The sequence below is a fragment of the Melopsittacus undulatus genome, chromosome 4 (assembly GCF_012275295.1).
Source record: "Melopsittacus undulatus isolate bMelUnd1 chromosome 4, bMelUnd1.mat.Z, whole genome shotgun sequence".
Taxonomy (NCBI): domain Eukaryota; kingdom Metazoa; phylum Chordata; class Aves; order Psittaciformes; family Psittaculidae; genus Melopsittacus; species Melopsittacus undulatus.
Genome location: NC_047530.1, coordinates 46,854,188 through 46,879,479, shown reverse-complemented (window position 1 = coordinate 46,879,479; position 25,292 = coordinate 46,854,188). Strand labels below are relative to the sequence as shown.

The 25,292-nt window shown below is 40.2% G+C and overlaps 1 protein-coding gene across 1 annotated transcript in view; it reads right to left on the bottom strand.

Moving 5' to 3' along the window:
* The window catches only part of ZFYVE26 (zinc finger FYVE-type containing 26), a 50,113-nt gene extending 24,870 nt beyond the window's left edge, over positions 1 to 25,243 (bottom strand). The window contains exons 1-21 of the mRNA XM_031049012.2: positions 25,143 to 25,243; positions 24,480 to 24,692; positions 22,991 to 23,069; positions 22,093 to 22,182; positions 19,646 to 20,198; positions 18,231 to 18,358; positions 17,213 to 17,377; positions 16,044 to 16,132; positions 15,593 to 15,766; positions 11,107 to 11,264; positions 9,862 to 10,515; positions 8,347 to 8,436; positions 7,536 to 7,604; positions 6,767 to 6,918; positions 5,072 to 5,270; positions 4,485 to 4,748; positions 4,183 to 4,302; positions 3,752 to 3,916; positions 3,110 to 3,337; positions 1,602 to 1,707; positions 78 to 817 (exon numbers count right to left, since the gene is read on the bottom strand). Of these exons, the coding sequence (XP_030904872.2) occupies positions 78 to 817; positions 1,602 to 1,707; positions 3,110 to 3,337; positions 3,752 to 3,916; positions 4,183 to 4,302; positions 4,485 to 4,748; positions 5,072 to 5,270; positions 6,767 to 6,918; positions 7,536 to 7,604; positions 8,347 to 8,436; positions 9,862 to 10,515; positions 11,107 to 11,264; positions 15,593 to 15,766; positions 16,044 to 16,132; positions 17,213 to 17,377; positions 18,231 to 18,358; positions 19,646 to 20,198; positions 22,093 to 22,182; positions 22,991 to 23,069; positions 24,480 to 24,670 (4,414 nt within the window). The 5' untranslated portion in view covers positions 24,671 to 24,692; positions 25,143 to 25,243. The remainder of the gene's footprint in view (positions 1 to 77; positions 818 to 1,601; positions 1,708 to 3,109; positions 3,338 to 3,751; positions 3,917 to 4,182; positions 4,303 to 4,484; positions 4,749 to 5,071; positions 5,271 to 6,766; positions 6,919 to 7,535; positions 7,605 to 8,346; positions 8,437 to 9,861; positions 10,516 to 11,106; positions 11,265 to 15,592; positions 15,767 to 16,043; positions 16,133 to 17,212; positions 17,378 to 18,230; positions 18,359 to 19,645; positions 20,199 to 22,092; positions 22,183 to 22,990; positions 23,070 to 24,479; positions 24,693 to 25,142) is intronic.
* Between the last annotated feature and the right edge of the window lie 49 nt (positions 25,244 to 25,292).

Here is a 25,292-nt window from a genome sequence, read left to right as displayed (position 1 = left end):
GGCTGTATTCTTCACAAATATATAAAAAAAACAACAAAAAACAACTAAAGAGAAAAAAGCCTGACAATCTTTCTTACCTTCAGCAGTTGCACAGCTCAGCACAGCATCCTTCACACTGACCAGCTCCTCCATGTCCTGACTGTACAGATCTAAGACCTTCAGAGCTCTGTCCCAGTTCTTTGCAGCAAGAGCTTGTTGAAAGACTCCCATTAATACCTTAACGGCTGTGGTGGAATGCAGTCCTAGGAGAACCAGAGATATGTATGTCTTGCCAGAGAAGATGGCAGCCAAACTGCAACCTTCCTCTTGCTGATTCTGAAGTGGCTCAAACATAGTAAGAAGAAATCGTTCCAATATTGGAAACTCCTTCAACAATGTCTCACACTCCCTGGAAATTTGCTCCAAACCTAAGGGCACCTCCCTTTTGCCCCGAAATTCCATCCAAGATAAACTCGATTTGGGAATTTTCTGTATATTAGATGCACTTAGACATGCCACTGTAGCCATCAGCTTTGATTGAGACTTTAGGAAGTCTAGGGAGGAGGCAGTGAGTGTGTGCTGGCTCAAGTCATTCACAGGGGATGGGGCCTGAATGGAGATATCCTCAGAGATCACTGCAGAATGGAGAACAGGTATTTCAACATCTGGTAGGCAGTGGCAGGCACACTGATGTGCTAAGTTGTTGATGTCTGCCAGAAGAGACTTTGCCTGGCTGTTTTGCCTTGCACTGCATAATGACAGTGGTTCACAGCAACAGTTAACAATAACTTGCTGCACATTCAAGTTCAACTCTTCTTTAGCCAAGAGAGATGAAACCCTGCAGGATTGAAAACGGAAACATCTTACTCAGAACACATAAAAGGTACTTTACAATTACATATTTTCATAAATCTTCCAAATACTTTGTAAGAACAAGCTCCCTAATATTCTTCACTGTGGGAGAGTACATATCCTGTATGTTTACTCAGTATAAAAAAAAAAAATGCGTACAGCACAATACTGGTAATTCAGAGCTTATGCTGCCATACTATTAATGATAATGAACCCATTCCTCAAACATTCACTTTTACCTAAATGTACCACACTAAAGTTCACAGTTAGTGCTCATCTTTTTAAGAGCTTCTTTGTCAAATCAGACACTTCCCATGCCAGCCTAATTTAGTAATTTGTGATGGAAATACCTTAGATTATCCAGTTTACTTACTGACTAGGCAAGAGCCATGCACTGCTGTATTCATAAGAAGCTGGTCTATTGTATCTATTATATCTGTGTAAGCTCTACTGGCCTATTACATCTTATAACACTGCAAAGTTTCAAGTCCATTGCTCTGAACTGTCACACATTCAGTTAAAAAAAAAAATCCACATAAATGCACTCTCTTTTCACAACAGAGAACAGCTCTTAAAAATACAATGGAGAAACCACTGACGAACCTCCTCCCTATACCACAACCCTTGCAGCATTAAGTGATTAGCTGGTGGGACATAGCTGGCTATATAACCTGTGCTAAGCAGTCAGAGAAGAATTTAATCCTGGCTGAGGTCTTAAGTCACCAACGCCAAAATAACCTAGAGAAGCATATAATCTTTAAAGCACCAACCTGTCAGGTTGAACCTGTTTCTCAAACACAAGCTGGGAGAGCAGCTGAGATGGACTCTGCTGTAACAGTATGAAAGGGTTCGCTACTTTCACTTCTGTAGATGTATCTTAAAAAATAAAAATCAGAACATTTATCATAATACAAACATGTTAACAGAATATATTAAACAAGTCTTATTTTATGAACACAAATTTTAAGAGCCTGGTTCTGAAGCCTCTTTGACTAAATTCACAGAGGTCCACATTCACACCAGTGGTAAAATCCTGAGTAAATTGCAATGCATTTGTAATTATCACAGGCCCTTAAACTTGGCACCACTAGGTCACATTTTACTAGACCTATTACTAAATCAGGTAGAGTGGAGACTGTTTCGCCTTTAAGCGAGATCTAGGTTCACAGTTTAGCCAACTCTATTTCAAACTTTCACCAAAACATGTATTTGTGGTAAGAGGCATAAAATATGCAATATATTGGTTTCTAAGGAGACTCTGGATGTAGATTAGTGAGTCCATGCTCTGTCAAGTCAAAGTGAAAAAAGGCAGAGGGAACTCACAGATGTTCAGCTACTTCTACAAAAGGAGTGAAACCCTGGCCAGTATTGCTGGAAAGCTTTTGTACCCACTACTGAGTTATGTCAAGTACCTCTGAACAGATTCTAGTAAGTTTACCTTTTCCCTTTATCTTCCAGTATAATGAAATTTCCCCAAAACTCACTTAGCCCTCAAATACTGTGCTTTTTTTTTTCTTGTTTTTGCTATGGCAGTCAGTCAACAAGGACTGAACCATATCCATACAAAAGTTACAGTTGTTATCATAGTGATCTGAGCTGAACCAGCATGTCTGAAAACAGATCTTTGCCCTTTTCTCCTAGGAATGTATTCTCTGAATTCAGTACTGTGGTATTTTACATCAGAGCAGCTCAATTAATGTCAACTTTAAAACCTAGGCCAGTGGTTTCTCTCCTAGCACACTCAATTTTCTGTTTTTCTGATAGCTTTATGTGCCAGTTGTGCCTTTCTATCATGGATCACCATCATCTGCTGATTATCTGAAAAAAGATCTGCCTAATTATCTCTGCATAGCCTTCTACGCAATCTTTTCTTATCCCTGTGGAGCAGCAGGGCACTGTTTCTCTCTGAGCTGAAAAGTGCTGATCCACTAGATGCAAGAATCAATCTTGCCTTGCAGAATAGTGATCAGAATATTTGGAGGTCAAGACTTTGTTTTGTCTAACTGAAATACAGAATCTGAGCAGTAGTTAACATTTCTGTTCTCATTTTCCTATTGCCACCACCTATTTTTGTCTTAGCTGTGACTGGCCTAGGTGTTAAGAAATAAAATTGAAAACAGTGCAATAATCAGTCAGAATGAAAAGATGTGACCATGCACAGGTAGTAGGCATGTTTGGCAAGGAACCATTTTTGTACAGTTACTTTCCAGAATCAGGCCAGACTACAGTGTCTGGGTATCTTCACCTAGGCTCAGACCTTCCAGCAAAAATCTCTTACCTAGCTCTGCATTCAGGCTTTGTAATAAAACAGCAGCCAGTCTAGTGATGTAGTCAAAGAAGGCCTTCACAAAGTCTGTCTGTATGTTGCTCTCTGGTGTGATTTGGACAATTTGGGCCAGAGTTCTCAGCAGGAGCTGTGATTGATTCCAAACCACGTGCTTCTCCAGCTCCACAGGTTTGAGAGAGGCCTGCTCCACCAAGGTGCCAAGCAGGCTGCCTTTAGAGTCTGGTTTAAGAGAACAGACACACATCCAAGATTCAAGTAAGTATTAAATGCCAAAAAGGAAGACTGAGAAGAAAATAAAAGAAAAAGGCAGCAGTAAATTATCTATAAGCTGTCAGGTTAAAATACTCTGTAAGAACTCCTTGTTAGGACTGAAGAAAAACAGGACAAATAATAGCCTCAATTGTATTCATTAATATTGTCCTTTCATCTCTGTTAAGTTCACCATTTTAGCTCTGAAAACAAGTGCTCAGAATATAAGAATTACAGACAAAATTTACACTTTGCATTTATGATTTGAAAAAAAATTACTTATGCATGTGTCAAAGAGCATTACAACTAGATTTAGAGTTGCTTGGGCAGGCAAAAAAAGTTTAGATCCATTTGTCAGTCTTCATGATCACACAAATAACTCACCTACAGAACGTTCAACATGTGTCAATGCTTTTAGGATTTGATCCAGATTTTGTGATAAAACTATTTCATTAGTAATACTTTCTTCAGTCAAGGCAGGATAGCAAGCTTGCAGAAGGTTAACAATACTGCATCGAAAATGACTCCCTATTTTCTCATCTGAGACCTCTACAAAGAGAGAAAGAAAGAGCAACTATAACAAAGACAGAAATACTTTTGCACAGAAAAAGCCCCACAGAATTGTTTTATAATACAATTAGTTTGCAAAATTCAAAATGTTTCCTTTTATTCAGAATTGAGCTTGGGTCTTGCCCCCCCCACTCTTTTTTTGTTTTAAGCTAAAAACCTGAAGGTTCAAGTTTCCATTGCAACAGAGGACAAGAACTGGACTTGAACACATTTCAACAGAGTATCTTGTCAGCAAAGCATACTACCTGGCTTGGACTGCCCTTGAGATGCACAGGAATAGTTGAGGATTTTACTTATTTGCTGGAGAACTGCTGGAAAACCCTTTACACCTTCAGAGTACAGTGAAACAAAGTCAGGGTGGTGGCCTGGAAAAGTTATTGTGCAAAAGGGGACAAAATAAAAGTTAGGAGTGGGAAAAGGAGAAACTAACAGAAAAACTACAAAATTAAATTTAGTTAAGACTCAGGCATTAGCACAAACGACATTCACAGATAGGCATTTTCTGCTCCCAGGCCCAAGTTAATAAACACAAAAATCAAAAGCCTACCCCGAGTTTCAAGGCTGTTGTATAGTCTTCTTTCTGCTGTTTCCAAAAGCTGTTTGCATGTCTTCCAAAGACGGCACTGAGTACAAGCCAGGTCAAATGCTGCCATTGCTGAAGGACTGAGGTCTTCCAGGACTTCCCGCAGAGGATCAGTATGCTCCAGCTGGATGTTGTTGATCCAGAAGTTTTCTTGGAGAGTAGGGGCAAGACTTCCAGAAGTTGCAAGTAATTTATCAGTAACATCCGAGATGGAATAAAATACCATACCTACATGCATCAGTAAAACACAAAATCACTGACTAAATATGCTGTGTGTCTCAGATCCTGTCATAGATGATTATTCTCTTAATCCTTTCAGAAAATAATTCAACAGGTGGCCTGCATCATGGACCAATTACTGCAGAATGGATAAAACTGGGCATCAAAAGCAAATTTCAGCATTCAGTCTTCACAATGCAAAGAACCACCATGTACTCTTCTGAAGAACTGCTGCACCCATTATGACAATCTTCAAATTGCTTTCTCCTATTTTCTACTTCTCCTTCTCCCTTGCCTTTTATGATAAAAAACTCAAACCCCCTAGTCCTTACCAGCTGCTGCTGCATTCCCAATAGCCTGCAGGGTTGAACGGCCACTGCCAGGTTTCCTGATGCCTCCAGTGCCATCTGACGCTTGATTCTCAATGTTGTGCTCCACTCTTGCCATTTCTTGTACCGCCTCTTGGTAGCGCTCCATGAAAACCAATTCACCATAGCAAGGTGAAGTATCCAGATTAAACATCAAAGCCACCTTTCAGAAACAGCAACAGATGTAATTACAGAGCAGGTCAACTGAAATTTTCAAAGGTCAAAGAACTTTGGGGGCTTTTGGAAGAGATAAAGGAATAAAATAAAACACATACTTCAATGGAAAAAAAAAAACAAAATCCAGACACAGCAGGCTGAAATTGCTGTTTTTTTCTAGAGTTTTAAGTGCCTGACAAACAGGACCTTAGAGAAATTTTGCAACTATTTTTATAAAGCTCAGCTATTATGTATTGTGTGCAATTCTGGTGTCCTCAACATTACAAATGACATGGTGATATGGTTTAGTGTGAGGTGTCCCTGACCATGGCAGGGTGATTGGAACTAGATGATCTTAAGGTCCATTCCAACCCTAACTATTCTATGATTCTATTTGTTGCAAGGCTAGTGCTGAATTAATCTTCTTAAACCATGTCTTGCAGAATAACCTTTCATGATTTCAACAGACAACAACAAAAAAACCTCAACCAAAACAAACAAAAACCCTATCAAGTTGGGCCTCCAAAGTAAACATTTTAAACAAATTCTTATTCAGAAAGGAATTAAGCAAGAAATTTAACACAGAATAGATAAGCACAGCTGTGCAAGCTCATATTATCAAAACAACAACAGAACACAAACCAAGCTTGAATTCATCATCAGTGATACTGAAATTCAAAGTAACAAAGCAAAACAAAATTCTTCTTTTGGCCCTGTAAGCAGAGATTAAGTGGCATGCTTGATGTCAAACAGAACTAATGGGTTGAACAGTAACCTGCTGCTACTGCAATGCCTAAATTATACTAATTGCTCTGATACCACTCTCAAACTCAGCCAGGTCACTGGTTTTTGCAGAGGATCAAACCACTGGTGTACCTCAACATATTTTTTCAGAGCATCAGCCCAAAAGTCTCTTTAAGAAAAGCATGCATGGCTGTGAGGGAGCAAAGAACTATGAACCTGCGGACTGTCAACTTCAAGTTTTTCTGCCTGTTTTCAGTACCATTAATTCAGCCTCAAAACATACCTCCTTCAAATAAATTTAATTACCACTTTGGCTCTGCTTTGGGTAAGGAATCCCTTTCCATGTTCCTCACAAGCTTAAAACTGGCAGCATCATGGGTTTTATTCACTGACTAAAGTAAGCAGTTCAGATGCTGCTTCCTCATGAGACTTCACATGAGCTCTTTATGATCTTCACTCCGCTGAAACACTAAGCGTGACCAGCTCTCAAACATTTTCATACTTTGAGAACCCAGGCTTAGAGATAACATTTTTATATAACAAGGAAAAAAAAACCACCCCAGAATTCTTGGGATCTTGGGTTTGAATATTTTTGTTCTTTCACTTTACTTCTGAAATGACCCTTTCACTTGGAATGCAGACGTTTCAGCCCTATGCTACCTAATACAAAAGAAGCAGGAATTTCGTCAGCTATCACAACCACAAACATCAACAGCAAATTACATTTTTAATTGCACAAAATACATGCAACTCCTTTACCTGATGGGCTTCTACGAAGTTTCCTCTCAAAACACAAGACACTAACAGTGATTCTGGTGGGGAAAGCATCATAGGAATTAGGGGGTTTTGCTGCTGTGGTCTCACTCTGCTTTCCAAATCACTTGAGCCAGACACATTACTGGTGCTTCCCTCTGCAAGACAACAGAAGTAATCAGTATACTATTATGAAAAAAAGCATTTCACCAGATAACAGCCAAATATCAGATACTTCATATATTTAACACAAAGATATATGAGCAGAGTTGCAAGAAGCTTTAGGGTAGAGATCAACATAAATATCTTGTTATAAATTCTTGCAATATTTCACTATTTGGTCAGAACTTTCAATCTGGATCTCATTCAAATATAACACTGTTTAGCAGCTACATAATATGCATACAATGCTAGGGCACTGGTTCAATATGGATGAAGGGGGAAGTCTTAACAACTGGACTTAAATCAATTTAACATGGCTAAGAATGTTTTAGATTACATGACTAACAGTCTGTTAGCTTTTTTGACTGTTGCATCTCACTGCATTACATACTGTTTCCTGCAAGCCAAAAATATCTAGAAAAATCTAATTTGCTTATTCCAGAAAACATATATTAATTTAATTAAAAAAAAGTCAGCCCAAAAATGGGAGCTCTGAGAAGTGAAGAGTTCTAATCCTGTTCTACATAAGCAGTAATTCACATCAACTAATCAAGCAAATACTTCATCATGCACATTGACAAGACAAAAAAATACTACTTTTGTGGCTTAATACCTGAAGTACTGGTGCTTAGGTCACTACTTGTACTTTCTAAGGATGGACTGGAAGTTCCTTCTTTCCCATCTAAAATAGAAACAAATAAAAACCGGTATATTAAAGGCACTTTTTCTAGACAAGGTAATTAAAACTTACTGCAAATAACAGGTCAGACAACCAGAAGAGACCTTCAAGAGTGTCTCACAATGAGCCATCACTGATGTCTATGACAAATGCAAAACCTCCTGATTTGAAAAAAGTATTAGGCAACAAACTGTTAGGGTGACCTATCAGTGACTCATGAGATACTTTAAAGTTTCTTATTTTGGAACATCCCAGTCCAAAACCAGATGTACCTTTTAAAGGCTAAATTGAAAAAGAGTAAGGAACCCAACCTCCTCCTGAGGCTGTCAATTTAAGCCACAGATTTCTGTAGATTCACATCCTAGATTCTACTGTGATAGGGATGAAAATATACCAAACAGTCATTGGATACAAGGGAGAAAGGGAAGAATCATCCTGTGGTTGCAAAGTTCTCCCCTGCCCTCAAATCAGACTACGTATGAAATAAATTATTTTCTAACCTGATTTTAAAATTAATTATCTTTTAGTTGTGTAGGTGAACTTTAGGAAAACAACCTCAATCCAAGTGGAACTTGACTGAGACATTTCAAATTGGTTCGAAAACTAAAGGAAATAAATCTAGTTCTCTACCCTTAGTTATTAAATATAATTGTATTCAACCCATGAGCTCAGCAAATTTTGCATGAGCTTAGCAAAATTACACACATTTCAGAGAGGCCTCCTCCAAGTCACTTTTTCAACCCACCTGTCTTGTACCTTTGAGATCTACTTCGTTTCTTAAAGCTGGAGCACCTGATTAAAGAACAGTATCTCCTGGAAGCTGCAAGGTGATGTTCTGTGAGACATTTAAGCAAAACATTACCAAATAGCTGGACAGGCAATCACCAGTTATTTGTCTAAATTACAGAATCAATTAGCAAATTTACAAAGGTAGAGCTATGATGGCAAATCTCCAAAGGGAACACAGTTAATCTCAGCTAAGAGCTCTTTTGCAATGAAGTTTAAACTAGCACCTTAAAGTAATTTTGATGCAATTCAGTTTTCACCTCCACATCCAACATTGCTTGGAATGTATTATACCTTCTACACATCCCTGATGAGTACTAAGGGTTTTTTCCAACCTAAATTATTCTGTGATTCTAACTATACAGAAAAATAGGTATATCCCAAGTACACAAGTGGCTAGAAACAGGATAAAATGAATAAGAATTAAAATAGTAAAAGAGAGTTTGATTTGTCATTAAGGTTTTGATGAAATAACTGGGTTTTTTTTTTAATACATGGTGGAGTGAACCCTGACTCAGTCAATAGTTCTGGAAGTAGGCAAGTAATGGAGGTGTCAGCACTTGAAACAAAAAAAAATCCAAGAGATATGCAGTGTCAATAAAAGCCACTGGTCCCTGAAAGATGTTCACCAGATAATTGTCATCATTTGCCAAAAGTAAGGACTCAAATGTACAGAATCCCACTGAAAGCTGCTGCCTGTCCGATAGAAATACTGAGGGCTGCCTACTCAAATAGAAGTCCCAGCACATCCCCTCCTTTACAGGGGGGGACTTGAGAAATAGTTGAACACAAGTTTGGAAATTTGAAACATTCAAGGTCCATACTGCCCAGCCTTTCTTGGGACACAGACTTTGCATGGTCCAAGATACACAATAAGCACCAGCAGAAATCTGATAGCCATAGGGCTGACAATAAGCAAGAAGGTGGGAAATAGGCTCCTGAGTGTATTGTTCTAGCTACTCCTGAGGAGTGGTCTGCATCCCAGAATAATCCAGCTTCCTCTTAACATGCTTCCAGACTAGGCTAAATCAACACTTCACAATTGAAATGGGTCTATCTGGCTTGCATTTTATCACACACACCACCATGTCCCCTCATATCACTGCACTGTCAATACAACTTGTAACAAAGGAACAGGAGAAAGACAAACTGAAGCAGTGTGTCCACAAAGGGGAGGCAGAAAAGAAAACCCAAAATCTCTGATTAGAATAGAGATTACTCCCACCATAGAATGGTGCAAGAAGGAGGTAATCTCCAACTAGATCACTCTCCTTATACCTGCCAAACTGTGCTCAGGGAATTTCATCCAGACTACTGCCTGGGCAGCTGTAACAATGTCCTGGTTTCAGCTGGGATTTTCTTCCTAGTGGCTAGTACAGAGTGAGCAGCTGTGTGGTACTTAGTTGCCATCTGGGGTTAAATCAGGACACTAAACAGTGTGGATGTATCAGCAAGTGTTAAATATGAAGCCTACCTGCATTTCTGTTACTCATTACCACCTTGTATCGCCAATGAGCTTCAGAAAGATATTTGGAAAACTGTAACACACGACTTCCAAAGGCATCTCTGGTTGCAGAAAGATTCAAGCATTCTACAAGCTCCAGCTCTTCCTGAAGTACATTACTAGAGTCCCATGGGAGAGAACTCTGAATTTCTTCCAGATGGCTGAGAAGCAATGTGAGGAAGGCATCCATGGCCACATCATCCACTAAAAATCCAGTTGCACCACTGGCGAAGTGTTTCAGATCCAGGTAACTCAGCCTAGAGGTTTCACAGCTTTGGCCATCTAACATGAAGTCACGAAGATCTTGGGGGCCTGTGTGAACTGTCTGAGCTGCCAGCAGACGCCTCTCTGATTTCTTTTCAGCCTCTATTAGGCGCTGTGGACTTTCAGAGGTGGAAGAATGCCGACTAGCACTGCCTTCTACACTCATAGTAGTACTCTTTTTCTCAATATCATCATCTTCTGCATAGTCTTCAGGTAAAAGAGTATCAGTATGGAGATCACTGTAGGAAACAAAAAGCAAGGAGAAAATGTTCTCCAAAACCTCCAGGCGCAGAGGAGCAGGAACACTCCTTAAGAACTGCTGACACTTCTCAAGGTACTGAGGAAATACTGAAGAGCAATCTGTAAAATTGAAAACAAAAATAAGGAACATTTACAACATTTTTCAGCCGTTCCTGCCTCCAGCCTCTGCCCTTTAAGAAAATCCTTGCTCCAGGCAATCATTGCTCCACAGATTAAGTAAATACATGGCCTACATTTTACATTTTAAATTGTAGTGTGCTTCTTCCCTTTTAGGAATGCCAATTATATCATCCTGCAACAATGTCCAAACCCAGATTACACCCATTTTAGTAAGTAAATCTGTTTTAGCTCTGGGAAATCATAACCTGTTACAAAATCACCCCTGCTACTACCATCCTATATCTAATATCACCTTCTTGCACTGTATTTTTAATAGAGTTATCTAGAATATTTTGGAAGAAGGCAAGGAGCTTATTTGTATCTATTATTATTACAAGTAACAGCATCTGAAAAAAATGCCATTATACCTGTTTGCAAAGCACTCACAGCCCATTGAATAAAAACACTGTATGTACATAGGATGCAGTATTATCCCAATAATAATAATAATAATAATAATAATAATAATAATTCAGAGTCCAGCAAATGTTAAAGCACAAGCTACTGAACTTGAGAAAGGAGGCCAATCACCTGCTGGTTCTCCAGAAGTTTTGTCCTCAGGGATATCACCAAGGTGGCTGCGTACACAATCTTTGCACTTGGAATGCTTATGTGAATTCACACAGAGAGCGTAAACAGCATACTTCATGGCACAAAATGCTCGAAAGAGTGCCAGATTGCGTTGCTGACTCAGGGTGTTAGGGAATGTTGCTGCTGTGGAGGGAAAGGTGGTGAGGGGTTAGCAGGTAGACAAGAAAACAAGTTAATTTTCTTCTGCAGTTCCCACACAGTGATATTGATATATCCAGTCTTCCTTCCCCTATGGCACCTCCATCCCAGCTTTGCCCTCTCTCACCATTACCTCACAACATTTGAAACATAACACAACAGATAGATAGGCACAGAAAAGTCAGGTCTGGAACTTTTTCTGAAAGGGAAATTTTCTGTGAATTTGGGTTACAGGAGCTGGAGAGCTGGATATAGCACAGAATGATCAAATTCTGCTCATGATGAGTCTCATTAGAGGTACATATTAAGCTACACTGATATATTTACAATACAGGGACAGATTCTGTCTCCAGAATCTTAAGAATTTTTTGTTCTATCACACAGTAGATCAGTAGGGAAGATAGTGCAGACTGGCTTACTGACCACAGTGAGCACAGAATACCACCAACTCTATGGACTTCTACTAATAAATAGTCATGGTTGATTCTACGCGCAATGGCTGGCCATTGATTAAACAAAAAGCACCGTCCCACAGTTTCCTTCACACACTTATGATAAAGGCAACTTAGAGAAGTATTATACACCCTCCTTTCCCCTTTTTTTTGAGGAAAGAAGGTATCACATGCCAGAGACATGATCCCCTTTCAGTACAACAGAACATCAGAGCTGCAAATTACATACAAGTCACGTGATCATCACCCTCACCCAGGAAGGCAATGTAGAGTCACATATTCTATTATGCTGAGTTTAACTGAATTATCTAACTACTATACAAAGGTTAAAACCCCCCAACAAACAACAAACGAAGCTAAACAGAAACCCCAATGTTAAATTAGGTTGCTTGAATCCACTATCCTATATTCTTGTACAAGAGGGGGACTGTCCCTCTGCCTACTGTCATGCAAGGGAAGCAGCAGCCAAGTTTTTTTAAACCAAGCACTGGTTTGATGTACTGATAACATCCCCACCCAAACTCTGGGACTGAACGTTATTACCTAGGAAGTCTTTCAGCATTGTACTCCACAAGGTGTGAGCTTGATTTCAAAGAAAAGCACCAGCCTGAACTGTTCTAAAAACTACAGAGCAGCCAAGACTATAGTCTTGAGAGCACAAACAGTTTGAAACCAATTATTCCCTCTCACTGCAATTCTAAACAAAGACAGTGGTGGAAACTATTCTGTAGACAGCACAGAACTGAAGAAACATTTAAGTATCCTGGGCTGCATACCGTATCCTGGGCTGCATCAAAAGAAACGTGACCAGCAGGTCAAAGGAGGTGATCCTGCCCCTCTACTCTGTTCTCATGAGACCTCACCTGGAGTATTGTGTGCAGTTGTGGTGCCCTCAACATAAAAAGGACATGGAACTGTTGGAACAAGTCCAGAGGAGGCCACGAGGATGATCAGGGGACTGGAGCACCTCCCATATGAAGACAGGATGAGAAAGTTGGGGTTGTTCAGCCTGGAGAAGAGAAAGCTGCATGGAGACCTCATAGCAGCCTTCCAGTATCTGCAGGGGGCCTATAGGGATGCTGGGGAGGGACTATTCATTAGGGACTGTAGTGACAGGCCAAGGGGTAATGGGTTAAAACTTAAACAGTGGAGGTTTAGATTGGACATAAGGAAGAAATTCTTTACTGTTAGGGTGATGAGGCACTGGAATGGGTTGCCCGAGGAAGCTGTGAATGCTCCATCTCTGCCAGTGTGCAAGGCCAGGTTGGACAAAGCCTTGTGTGGCATGCTTTAGTGTGAGGTGTCCCTGCCCATTGCCGGGGGGTTTGGAACTAGATGATCTTAAGGTCTTTCCAACCCTAACTATTCTGTGATTCTACAGATCTTTTGCAGAACCCACATGGGCACAGAAATGCCACAATTCATCAGCAGCTTTACACTAATACATAGCACTCAAAAAGCTCTCAATACCAGTGTCTTAAGAGGCTTTCAGGTATGTGAAGCCAGAGATCAAATAAATACAGTCCTCTTAAAAAGACAAATAGCTAACTAGAGACATTATAAGATACACATAGGTAATCTAATGCAAGTTTAATACACTTTTGCCTCCCATGGGGAAAGACTTGGATGCAATGAATCTGTGCAAGTACCCACGTCTAAACCATCCCTTTTCCCTTTACCAATAATGAAGAGATATCCTTCAACTACAAGCACTCCTTTTCCTATGCCAGAAATATTAATACCTTATTCTTGAATTCTATCCATCATGAAGAAATTTCTGCCCATCAGTTCTTTCATTAGCGTGGGTGATCAACACTAATGTTACACACTGAGCTGAAGGATGCCTGAACACAACTGTCTACAATACCACTACAGTTTCACTACTGCAGCTGTCAAATATGTCAGAGAGAAAGGGAAGAAGAGGAAGTAGTTAGGGTGAATGGACAAAAAGGTCTGTTAACACTACCAAGTCAGACAAACAAAAATTTCACGACTCCTTCCCTTAAGATTCAAATTAGATTATTTTAAAGAAGATTCTATTAATCTGTGTTTATAAAATTATCTAAATTTTACAATAATCACTGGACTGAAAAGAAAGGGAGGACTTGTCTTCCATTAACTAGTTCCGTAAATTAAAGTGATATGAAAATAGAAAAGAAACCACAGCTAGAGTTCTTTTGCTATAGTCATGCAGCTCCCAGAAGATATGATGGGACTGCCTCTTCCTGTTTTTGAAAGAGTCTTGACAGAACATAAGCAGAAAATAATTAAAATGTAAGAACTAATTAAAAAAACCTCATCAGCAGCAACAATAAAACAATTAATTTCAGAAAGCAGGACAGTGGTCTGTCCTGAGATGTATATAGAATATCAATCATTACATCTTTTAAGCCTGTTCAAGACAACTGTCATGATAATTTTAACAACAAAACTTGTAAAATAGGACTGGAAGCCAACATCTTAACACCATGCTCTCGTGAGACCTCATCCGGAATATTGTGTTCAGTTCTGGTGTCCTCAACATAAAAAAGACATGGAACTGTTAGAACAAGTCCAGAGGAGGGCCACAAGGATGATCAGGGGACTGGAGCACCTCCCATATGAAGACAGGCTGAGAAAGTAGGGGCTGTTCAGCCTGGAGAAGGCTGCGTGGAGACCTCATAGCAGCCTTCCAGTATCTGAAGGGGGCCTTTAGTGATGCTGGGGAGGAACTCCTCATTAGGGACTGTAGTGACAGGCCAAGGGATAATGGGTTAAAACTTAAACAGGGGAGGTTTAGATTCGATATAAGGAAGAAATTCTTTACTGTAAGGGTGATGAGGCACTGGAATGGGTTGCCCAGGGAAGTCGTGAATGCTCCATTCCTGCCAGTGTTCAAGGCCAGGTTGGACAAAGCCTTTCATGGCATGCTTTAGTGTGAGGTGTCTCCTCTCATGGGAGGGAGGGTTGCAACTAGATGATCTTAAGGCCCATTCCAACCCTAACTATTCTATGATTCTGTGATTACTGGAGGGAGAAAAAGTGCTTTTCACGGGAATATCTGTGTAAGATCCATCCCTGAGAGCTTTCCACACAACTCGTGTTGAAATTACCCAGGTACAAATTCCCATCCATAGAAGGAATAAGGCACAAAAAAATTGCAGCTTCTTAGGTTCTAACACATACAGGAAGACTGAGTTTCTGTATCATTATTAAGAGGCTATCAGAAAACAGCATTAAAATAGCAGCTGTACCTGGTCATCAGCTGCAATCAAAAGAGTGTACAAAGGAATCACTTCTAAGTGAACTAACATGTTTAGTAAACTCAGGTATTCTAGGCACCAAACTGGAACAGACAGATAAGTGAGGCAACAAGGATGCAAATACAGCCTGTAGGCAAGCCTGATGATTTTAATATTAAAGTAAATTTGGTAAAACTTAATATTACTATTAGCATTAATATTAGCTATTGTATAAGATATTGCCAATTTAATTTGGCTTTACCCTTTGATTTTAAAATAAGGGCACAGATAGCTAAGGGTATTATGAAGTATGTAAGTTACAATGAGTAGCACATACGAGCATGTGCAAAATCTTGTTACCACTACGAAAAATCTCTTTCAAGAGATCTGTCCTTGTGAGATTAAAAAGATCTCACAATTCCTTCTTGGAAGACAATTTACTCCACAAAAGGATTCCAAAATGATTTCCACATACTGTCTAGTATTCTTCCACAAAACAGCTGATAAGCAATACCATCCTTATTTACAGAAGTAGGACAAAAGAACAGATTCTTCCCGGCGTAAACAGTAAGCAGCACATACTTGATGGATCATGTGGTTTTGTGTTCTCATGACCCTACACATTTACCCTCCATCTGTTGGTCTCTAGCAGGAACTTTCTGAAGCAGCTCAATAACATCGTCTTCATTCAGTGCCAGAAGATTAGTGAGATGATGAAGAGAGTATATTGCGGTGTGGCAATCTAGACTGTGCAAGTGTTGCAAAAGAATTTTCCTTGGGATAGTAATACTGCAAGAGAGAACAAACAAAAAAGTGGCATAAACAGATTAAGGTCTCTCAGATATGTTTAGAAACGTATCTCCCACTCTACTTCCCATTCAACCAAACTACTGTGATCAAAAAGAAAAACAATCAGCATTGCCCATGAAGCAGTTTCAAGAGCTTGTCATATACAATCACGAGGAGACAATCAGCCAAGGTTCACAGAAAAAAAACACAGTTTCTACTAGCATACATAAATTAACTAATAGGCAGATTTGGCAAGACAGTTTGTCAGAAGTCCTACCTGTTTTGCTGTATGCACCATTCAAAAACTTCCACCTGGGACCACAGCCCATCACAGAAGTCCTTCAGTACCAAATCACTGCACAGATCCTACATGGAAAGACAAATAAAAGAATCCCTTTACAACAAATCCCCTTTACAGCAGAACCAACCTGTATTGCATACAGCATGTTCATAAGTCTTCTTTATCCAGATGGTAACTTTCAAGTACAGAAAACTGACAGTTTTATTACAAAGCCAGCAAGGAAGGGCTATTCTGAAGCATCAGAAACAGTCAGCCTCCATGTGACACACATACAGACCATGGAAAGGTGGCCGCACCCCTTTTCCAGGTTAGCTTTCAAAATGCAAATTAATGCTTGCTAGTAACAGTGTAAGACACTAACCTCTAGAACTAAGCATGCATTAAACCAGATAATAGTAGCAAAACAGTTATTCTCCTTTACCACGTGTGTTTCTACCACAGATACCTGCCCGTTAAATCAGATCTAAGACTTTCACTTTGCAGAAACTATTCAATAGATCTTCAGTCTATTACCAATAGATGGTAATTCCCTTAGGCAATCCCAGCCTAGATGTGTCCCAATGACCCAGCAGCGCAGAGCTTTCTGTATTCCCACCTCTGTTCTCCGTGCCACTTGCTTGCAGGCAGACATCATTGGAGTTAGAATTCTCTCTCTTCTTCAAAGATGAAAACTCCCCCCAGACAAGGCAGATCTTGCAGTCACAGCTCTTGTCATTTATCATATAATTGGATGTGGGAAATTCAGCTACCCTGCTGCTGAACTCAGGCTAGCTGTGACCAGAGTTAGTCACTATCCAGGGATGATTCACTGGATGAAATGTCCCTCAGCTCTTTTCAAAACCAATCAACAACCACGGCTGTCTTTCTCATGTTAACAGCAAAGGGTGAAAAGCTTATGCAAGATAAACTTTCAGAATCTCTTGGGCAATCATAATCCCTTCAAAGCTGAGGAGTAAGAACAAAGGCAAGCATTCAATAATGTTACCTCCACTCAACTGTAACACCTTGGCTTTTTTAATTCCATTTGGACAAAGATTAACATTCTCACTGGAAACTCTCTCGTTTTAATTATTTTCATATTTGCAAGCAAATTGAATTATCTGGACTCAGACTTCAATACCGCTACTTGCTTTCTGCTGATTTACCCGAGTTTTGTGAAGAGTCCACAGCAATGCTTTTGCTGATTCCACACTCTGACAGTGTGTCCATCCTAGCAATACCAACAGGCGACTAAGGGGGTTGAATTCTCTCCTCAGTAAGTTGTTCAGGCCTGAGTAGTCTTCTCTTTTTAGTAAAGTTAATGCAGTCACCTACAAAACAAAATGAAGTAGCATTTATCTTTCCAAAATGCAGAGGCCCATAATGCCTGTCAGGTTATGTAAGCCAGCAGCCATTTCAGTATTATTTCACTTCACTAAAATAGTGAAGTTCCACATCTGGAATGTCCCTAAACTTGTATTTTCCATGCAATCTGTTTACACTTCAGTAAAACTCTCACAAGGAAAAAAAAATAATTTCAAATGCTTACTACAGAGCCAACTCATACTCCCTCAGTACATTACCTTTACATTCTCTATACTGATCATGTCTCTGTCAAGAGCATTACATAATAAACTTGAATGAGCATGTTACTTAGAAGTGGAAATACATTCAGCCTTAAAAACTTGAACTTTAACAGCTACCACCTACCTGTATTCATTTTCTTTTATCCATGAAAATACATTCAAATAATTTATTTCATACACGAGTATTTTTCACCAGGTTTTCAAGCTCTTTAAAACATAAATTTCACCATGCAAACTAGTCTCACTTGCCCAAGTCTACCAGAATAAGAAAAGCAATGAGTTCAAGGTCATGGGGTAAATCAAGTGGCATATCCAACAAAATTATAAGCAGAACACAGCACTTATCAAAGCCTGAAGATCCAATCTTCAGTCTGCATGTAGATAAGCTTTTCTAAAAATCTTACTGAGTATTTTGAGTTCATCACACAGCTAAAAGCAGGGGAGTTATCACCAGTTAACCTTCTTGTTCCTGTAAGTTATGACCCCTAGTAAACACTATTTGAATACAAAATGTTTCTGTGCACCACCAAGATATACTCAATACAGAGACTGGCTTTAGCCACCCTGATTTTCCCACTTAATGATTTTATGGCCATACCAGAATCTGTTCCAGAAAGTGCTTGTTGCTGCTCAAGCAGTAGAAATAGGCTGTCTTCCAAGAAGTCTCTTCAGGATCTGAGAACAAACTCATCACGGCTCTTTCTGTATCCAGCTGCTCAGATAAACCTACAAACCATCACAACAACATTTCCTTCTAGTACAGAGGAAGGCCTTTGAAAGCAGCATAACTGCCGTTAAATTAAACTGGGAAACACTCAACATTTTCTCCAATGTTTACCAGCTGTTACATGTTAACAGTTAAAAGACTCTCAGATATTATAGTGAGCCAGAGAAATCTCACAGAAACTAAACAAGTCAGGTAGGAAACTAGGAAAATGTACGCAGTCATTAACACAGCAAGAGCCTACTCAGCACACAGGAGGTTTGCATTAGTTCAGGTCATACTGCCTTTCTTTCTCTAGTTGTATGCTTCTTACCTGTTGCATGAATTGTCACTTGCGCTCTGAGACACTATGCTGCTATGCAGGGCCTTAGCAAAGACTTGCTCAGCACAGGAATTTCTCAGATCTATGCAAAGTCAGAAGTGATCTACACTCGGTGAGTGTGAAAGTATCCATACCTCCATTTTTCTTCCCTCATGTGGAAGCACTAACTGTTGTTATCATGAGAAATGCCAGTCTGCCACACCACACTAGCCTGAACTTCCCTTCAGCAATGCCTGAGTGAAGGGAACAAAGAGGACACAAACCCCACTGGTTTACACCTCATTGTAGGGGGTAGGCAGTCTAGCTTTTCCCTCCTTGCATGCTCACCTGCCACTTTCCTGACAAGAGCATGGGCATCACCTGTCATTCAGCTTCAACTGAGATCCTCAAGTAAATATACCAGACATAGGGAGCTAGACAGAAGCTGTGACGTTATAGCTGATACAAAAACAACAGTTGGGCTCTGGCAAGTGAGCAGGTAATCAAAATGCATCTTCTTTCCAGCTGGGCTATTAGGCCACTCTATATATCCTCATACTTTTAGAAGTTTCGTTTTCCATTACTAAGGGGTTTGAACATTTGGGGTTTACTGAGGTAACTGAACTGTTATTGACTTGCAATAGAACATCTTCCAACACAGATAACCTCTTTATATAAAGAGTCAACTTTCTAGCTACAAGCAACATCTTCAGCAGGAGAAATACTGAGCAGATTAAATTAAAATAAAGCAGAAGAAAGGGTGGTAAAAGAAGTCCTCACAAAATAAAGCAGCATTGACTGCAGAAATATAGGGAGAGCCCTGGGGCTTCTATGCCAATTCTTTGCTTTAAATCATTTTATCATCACCTTTTACATGACTCTATTAAGACACCTTAAGCAAGAACACTGCCTGATTTCTTTACAACTTGCTTGTTTAATGTCTCAAATGCTTTGTTAAGCAGAAATTAAAGCAAAAAGACAAACAAACCTTTTTGCATTGACTTTGACACCAAATATTTTTCTCTTATTCTTTCTATGAGAATACTGCTATACAGACTTAACACGCCATAGTTCTGTTTCCTCAGCATACAGCTTAGTAGCTTCTCCTCCCTCAGTGGGCTTCCCTCGGCCCAGCACACATCCAGGAGCTCCATGAATAGGTGTTGTACTTCATCTGCCTGTTGCTCCACCTCAAAAGTCACTATATTAAGAGCAGCATAAATTGTATCTACTAGTTCTCTTTGATCTAGTTCTGCTGACATCTCAGAACTGCACGGAAGCCTCTGCAGAGATTTCAAGGAATCATGAAGAAACTCAACAAAGATGTTTTGTAGAGAGCAATACTGCTGGAGCGAGGAGCTCTGTGTGCTTCCTTCCTCCTGAAAGAACTCCAGCAGGGCTTTTGCCCTCTGGGGAGCCCGCAGCAAAAGCTTCCGGAGAGCTGACACAACATCCAAACTGAATCTGTGAGAACAACCATCTCTTCTTTTCCCATCTGTGATGTGCTTGTTCTGGGTGCACTCAAATGCTTCAAACAGTTCCTGGTAGGGAAATAATAAATGAGTAAGCCTTTCAGACGCCATTAAAAATATTAATTAAATTATTTAAAAAATAGGAGAAACTTGAAAGTGAGAAGGTAAATCAATTTGGAAATATCATATAACTGAGGAAATCCACCTTATCTAATATCTTTCCTAGAAGAATGGATATGTCTGAATACATAACAAAATATAAAGAATTCTAAAATATACAACTTCAGTATATGGACCATGTGCTCATAAGCAAGTCCCCTTAGATCACAGGCAGCTTCTACAGGCTAAAGCACTACCATATTCTACCTCTTAGCAGTGTTATCGATGTGACTGTATCTTCACAATTTTCTTGATTAGTGTCCAGTCTTTTCTTTTTTTTTTTTAATCCTTCTTTTACAGATTCACACCATCTATCAACTGCCTCATCTTCAACAATGATATTTTTTCAAACTTGGTTAAAACAGATTCAGAAGCAATCTCACAGACTTCTTTGCTAAGCAACAATCAGTCTTCTTGCTAACAGAAACAAATCTACAATTCCAAAACTAGGAATGGGAAAACAAACAACAACAAAAAACCCTATTAGCTCTCACAGCAAGGGGTGGGAACATGAGGGACAACCCAGTTTGAGCAGCAATTAAAGAGCAGTTGTGGCACTTCTAGAACTATCTAAGTGCTGTTCTTGGCTGGAACAGACAACTCTGGCAATATGGAGGGGAGATGTGATTGGTGTACGCAAAAAATTACAATATTAGCAGTAGAAGACAAGTCCACAACATCATTTTCTGTATTTGCTGGATCAAAACATAGCACTACCTACTAACACGCTTCTGACAGTAATTGTGACAAAGATAAGAGGTTGCTGAATCTCCTGTTTCTGTGCAACAATAGCGGAATCTTTCATGACCTTAGAGGTTAGATGGTAACATACACATACTTCAGCAGTCATGAACAGACTTCAAGCAGATTTATTTCAATCAATTATCAAGTTCACTTTGCTTGCTTTCAGCCTGTAATTGTTAATTCTGTATCCTTAAGAGAAACATTGAACACCTTTTCCTCATTTGTATCTAAAAGCTGCAAATAGTGTCTGGACATAATAAGTTTTCATTTTCAACTTCAAAAAGGCAAACAAAAAAAATTATTTTAAAAGTTAGAACCTATAAGACTAGAAGCAACATCTGAGGGTGTTCCACATACCATGTCACATCTAATTCTGTTGTAACTGATGCCAAATTAGGACAGTTCGGCAGTTAGTAACTTTCTTGATTTTCTGCTCTATACTTGCTTTTGATATTAATCCATCTTTGTGTATTTCCATGTATTTCTCAAATAAATCAGTCTGCGTGTATTAATGAATTACAGAAAAACTGGTCCTTGATGTCAAAGTATATATCACACCGATTACCACATGATGTCAGTAGTAACACTACAGCACCCAAAAAACTTCCAAGAATGGGAGAAAGGAGTGCATAGAAGCTGGACATTAAGATCTCAGAAGGAAGAAGAAGAAAATAGACATACATGTAAAATGTGCTTGCTGATTATGGTTTATTTTGGCTCACAGTGGGTTTTAACTTAATGATTACTAAAGATGCCTATAGATAAAAGTCTGTGGCAAAGAGCTGCAGTAAGGACTGAAGTATGCTAGAAAGATCACACAGAAAAGCTTGTTCCTTGCCTGCCTACAGCCTTCTCTCTAGCCAGAGAGAGCATTTGCAGGCACATTGGATTAACTTCAGAAAGAGATCTGAATTAGTCTCTTTCAGCTGCCTAGAAGGTAACACATAACCACCCCAGGCACTTAAGTTAGCAGAAAGCAATAACTTTGATCCCCAAACCTGACAAAGTTGGATATTCTGTGTAAATAACAACAAGAAGTAGTGCATACTAAGTAGCTCACCTTTAGGACTTCCTCAGAGACATCTTTCTGTAGTTCTTCCAAAAACAATAAAAATTCTGTTTCTCTCTGAAGAACAACTGGAACAGTTTTCTGAAATAGTGTAAGAGAAAGGAAATACATTAATCAATAAAACTTTTATTTATTTACACTACATATAAACCCAATCTATTTTCATTAACATTTTGAATTATCTCTCCAGAGATACCTAATTCTCAGTTACAAGCTATTGTACAATTATGTTATGCTCCTGCACCAATGGATTCCATTTATCTATACATTTGCAAACAGAGATGAGTGTCACTTTGTCAGGAATTGCAATATCATCAATTTGAGGATCTTTCCTCAGAAGGAAAAGAAAAAAATGCAAGTCTAAGCAGTGACAAGCACAACTGAATAAAAAAAAGTATGATCACACATCCTGTGTACCAATTAAAAAAAGAAAAAGGAAGATAGATGAACTTCTCCTTTACTCATGAAACCTACTGCACTTGTCTGAAAATGGCAATACAAACAGCACATCCCTCACCACCTAAACCTTATAAAGATCTGTCTGATGCCTGAGCTCTTTAACCTTTAGCGTAAGAAAGGTGGTGTGCAAATGTAAGCATGAGTGTATTCATTCACTCATGCTTTCCACTTAGAGAAATGCTCAATACTAAAAAGCCAGCTTTTGTTACCTAAGCAAAAAACGAAAATTCAATTTTTTCTCTCCAGCGTGGAAAAGGTTAACCGTTGTTTCTTAACAAGTCTGTTAAAAGGAAAAGCAGTGTGCCTCTCCAGCTACCTTGATTTTGTTAAACGTGGAAAGCCTATAGCTTAAATAAGCAACTAGGAAGGCATTTTCCCCATGGAAGTCAGCTATAATTTCCACTTGGAAGTCAGCTAGATATTTCTGTACCTGATTCCTGGCAAGCCATTTTTCCAGCACAAGAAGCCAAAGCCATGCAGTTCTCCATGGGCTAGAATTCTGTTCCCATCTACAAAAGCAGTAAGGACATACACTGGATTATACAAATTCATTCCCATTTCTAACATCCAGGAAAACAGTCAGAGGTCATTTGGACTTTTATATTTATGCAAAGAAACCAGAACAGTGGTACTACTTACACATTAACTACATGATATCTGCTGTGGAACTAACTGCTTTCAGATCTGAAAGATACCAAACACTACGGCCATAGTTCCTTGCTTCAAAGCTATGGCATTTATTTCTGGTCTAAAGTTCAGTCTGTGTAGCTCTCTTTGAGAAGATTTCTTTGAAATCCAAACCCTTGCCAAATACTGATACTTCCTGTACTGTTTAGTTCTACCGGAAAAAAAGAAACTCTGTCTCAGGTCAAAGCAGCACAAGTGCACCTCTATGTCCAGACTAAAAGTGAAGTAATGACTAACTAAACAAAGAATATTTCTAATTTCCATCAACTTTTCATGTGCTCCAGTACTTCTACACACATTCCAAAACCTACACATACACATTAGTTAGGGAACATACTTACTACTGTCAGAGGGCCTATGAAAAGGGAAAAGTGCAAGATAGTTTATGGGCCTTTAAAAATCTCAGCACTACTAACAAAAGTCCTTAGATGGGATAGCCCAACTATCAAAGATAAAAAGACCAAAACCGCTTATTTAGCGAATTTCTCTAACCATGTGCACACCTCCCTCCAGACTCACTTAATTGCTGTCAGCCTCAACTGTTTTTTAGAACTTTACCAAAATGTTACACAAATGTTAATGAACATCTGCTTGGAGAATGGGAATATCAATGTTCCTTGAAGTGCTAGTAAGTCACCCTTCACATACACCTACCTTAAAAGCAGAGATCAAAACTAACCAGGATTGAGTAAAAGCAATGCCATTTCAAACACAGAGCATGAGAGAAATACACACAAAAAAATAAAATTAATAGCATAATTTTATTTTTTTTTTTAGAATTTAAGTTTTTAGAAATTGCAAGGTCTTTCAAGTGCTGGAAACAAGAGAACAATTTAAATAACGCAGGGCTGATCTTGCTGGTTTCATTTCTAAATTAAGTGAAGCTGCCAAATTAATGCAATTTCAGGAGATGTTCCTTCTCCTTCTTATCCTTCAGTAAAATCAAACAAAATCGGTTCTGAAATGGTAACAAATAGCTTTAAAGTTTTAACAATCACCATGTCAACTGTATATATAAACACAGCTCATTATCCCAGTGGGCTGGGCAGCCTGCTGAGTGCTTGGGCAATGCTAAAATGTCAATGTTCAGATTACAGCACAACTAAACACATCCAAGACACCTCAGCAGGGAAGCAAGTGCTGCTTCCCAGAGTCTACCTGTCCCCCCCAGTCACCACTTAACTGCTTGCTCCTCCTCATTTCACGCTTGAGCTACTGAATCAAAACAGTACCTTACTCCCATGGGACAAGCTACCAGAGCCAGAAGAATTGCTTCCACCTTCCCGGGGCCATCCCCCTGCCACTGGCTCAGCTGGGGCACACAGGCCTGCGCAAGCTCCCAGTCTCCATGCCGTACACACTCGCAGAAGAACGCAAACAGCTGCTCCTGAGACACTGCTTCTTCATTTCCGAAAGAGTGCATCTTCCCAGGCCGGGCTGGTGACCTGGGGCAGGGTGATACACGCAAGGGTGGGTCGGTAGGTGAGGGAGCGCTGGGGCACTAGCCCGATTTCTTCTTCGCACTGACAGCGGCGCGCCCGGGGAAGGGACAGGCAGAGAGCCAACGCCATGCCTCAGGGGGATTCCTCCCACAGGGTAGCCGTGGTGCCAACAAGCACCGCGGGCTGACAACGCGGCTGCCGCTCAGCCATGACCGCCCGGCCGGGGGAGCTCAGCGGCCCGCGGGATGCTCTCATCGCTCCGCACCACCGCCCGAATCCCGGGCCGCCGACCCCGGCAGCCTGGGACGGTCTTTGGGGTGGTGGCGGCCACTCGCCCCGGGCCGCGCACTCTGCTGAGCACCCGATTACTGCCTCGCCCTCCTCCGCAAGTTCCGTTCCGGCTCGGCTCGGCTCGGCTGGCCACAGGGCCCGTCCTGGCGCGGTCCGCATTACCTGTGGGGCAGGACGCAGCCACCCTCTCAGCGCTGAGCTCTACTGCACCGAGCCGGCAACACCACCCCTCGCCGCCGCCATCTTGCGCACCGCCTCAGCTGACCGCGCCGCCGGGCGGGCACGCGGACAGGCGTCCGCCCATTGGCCGAG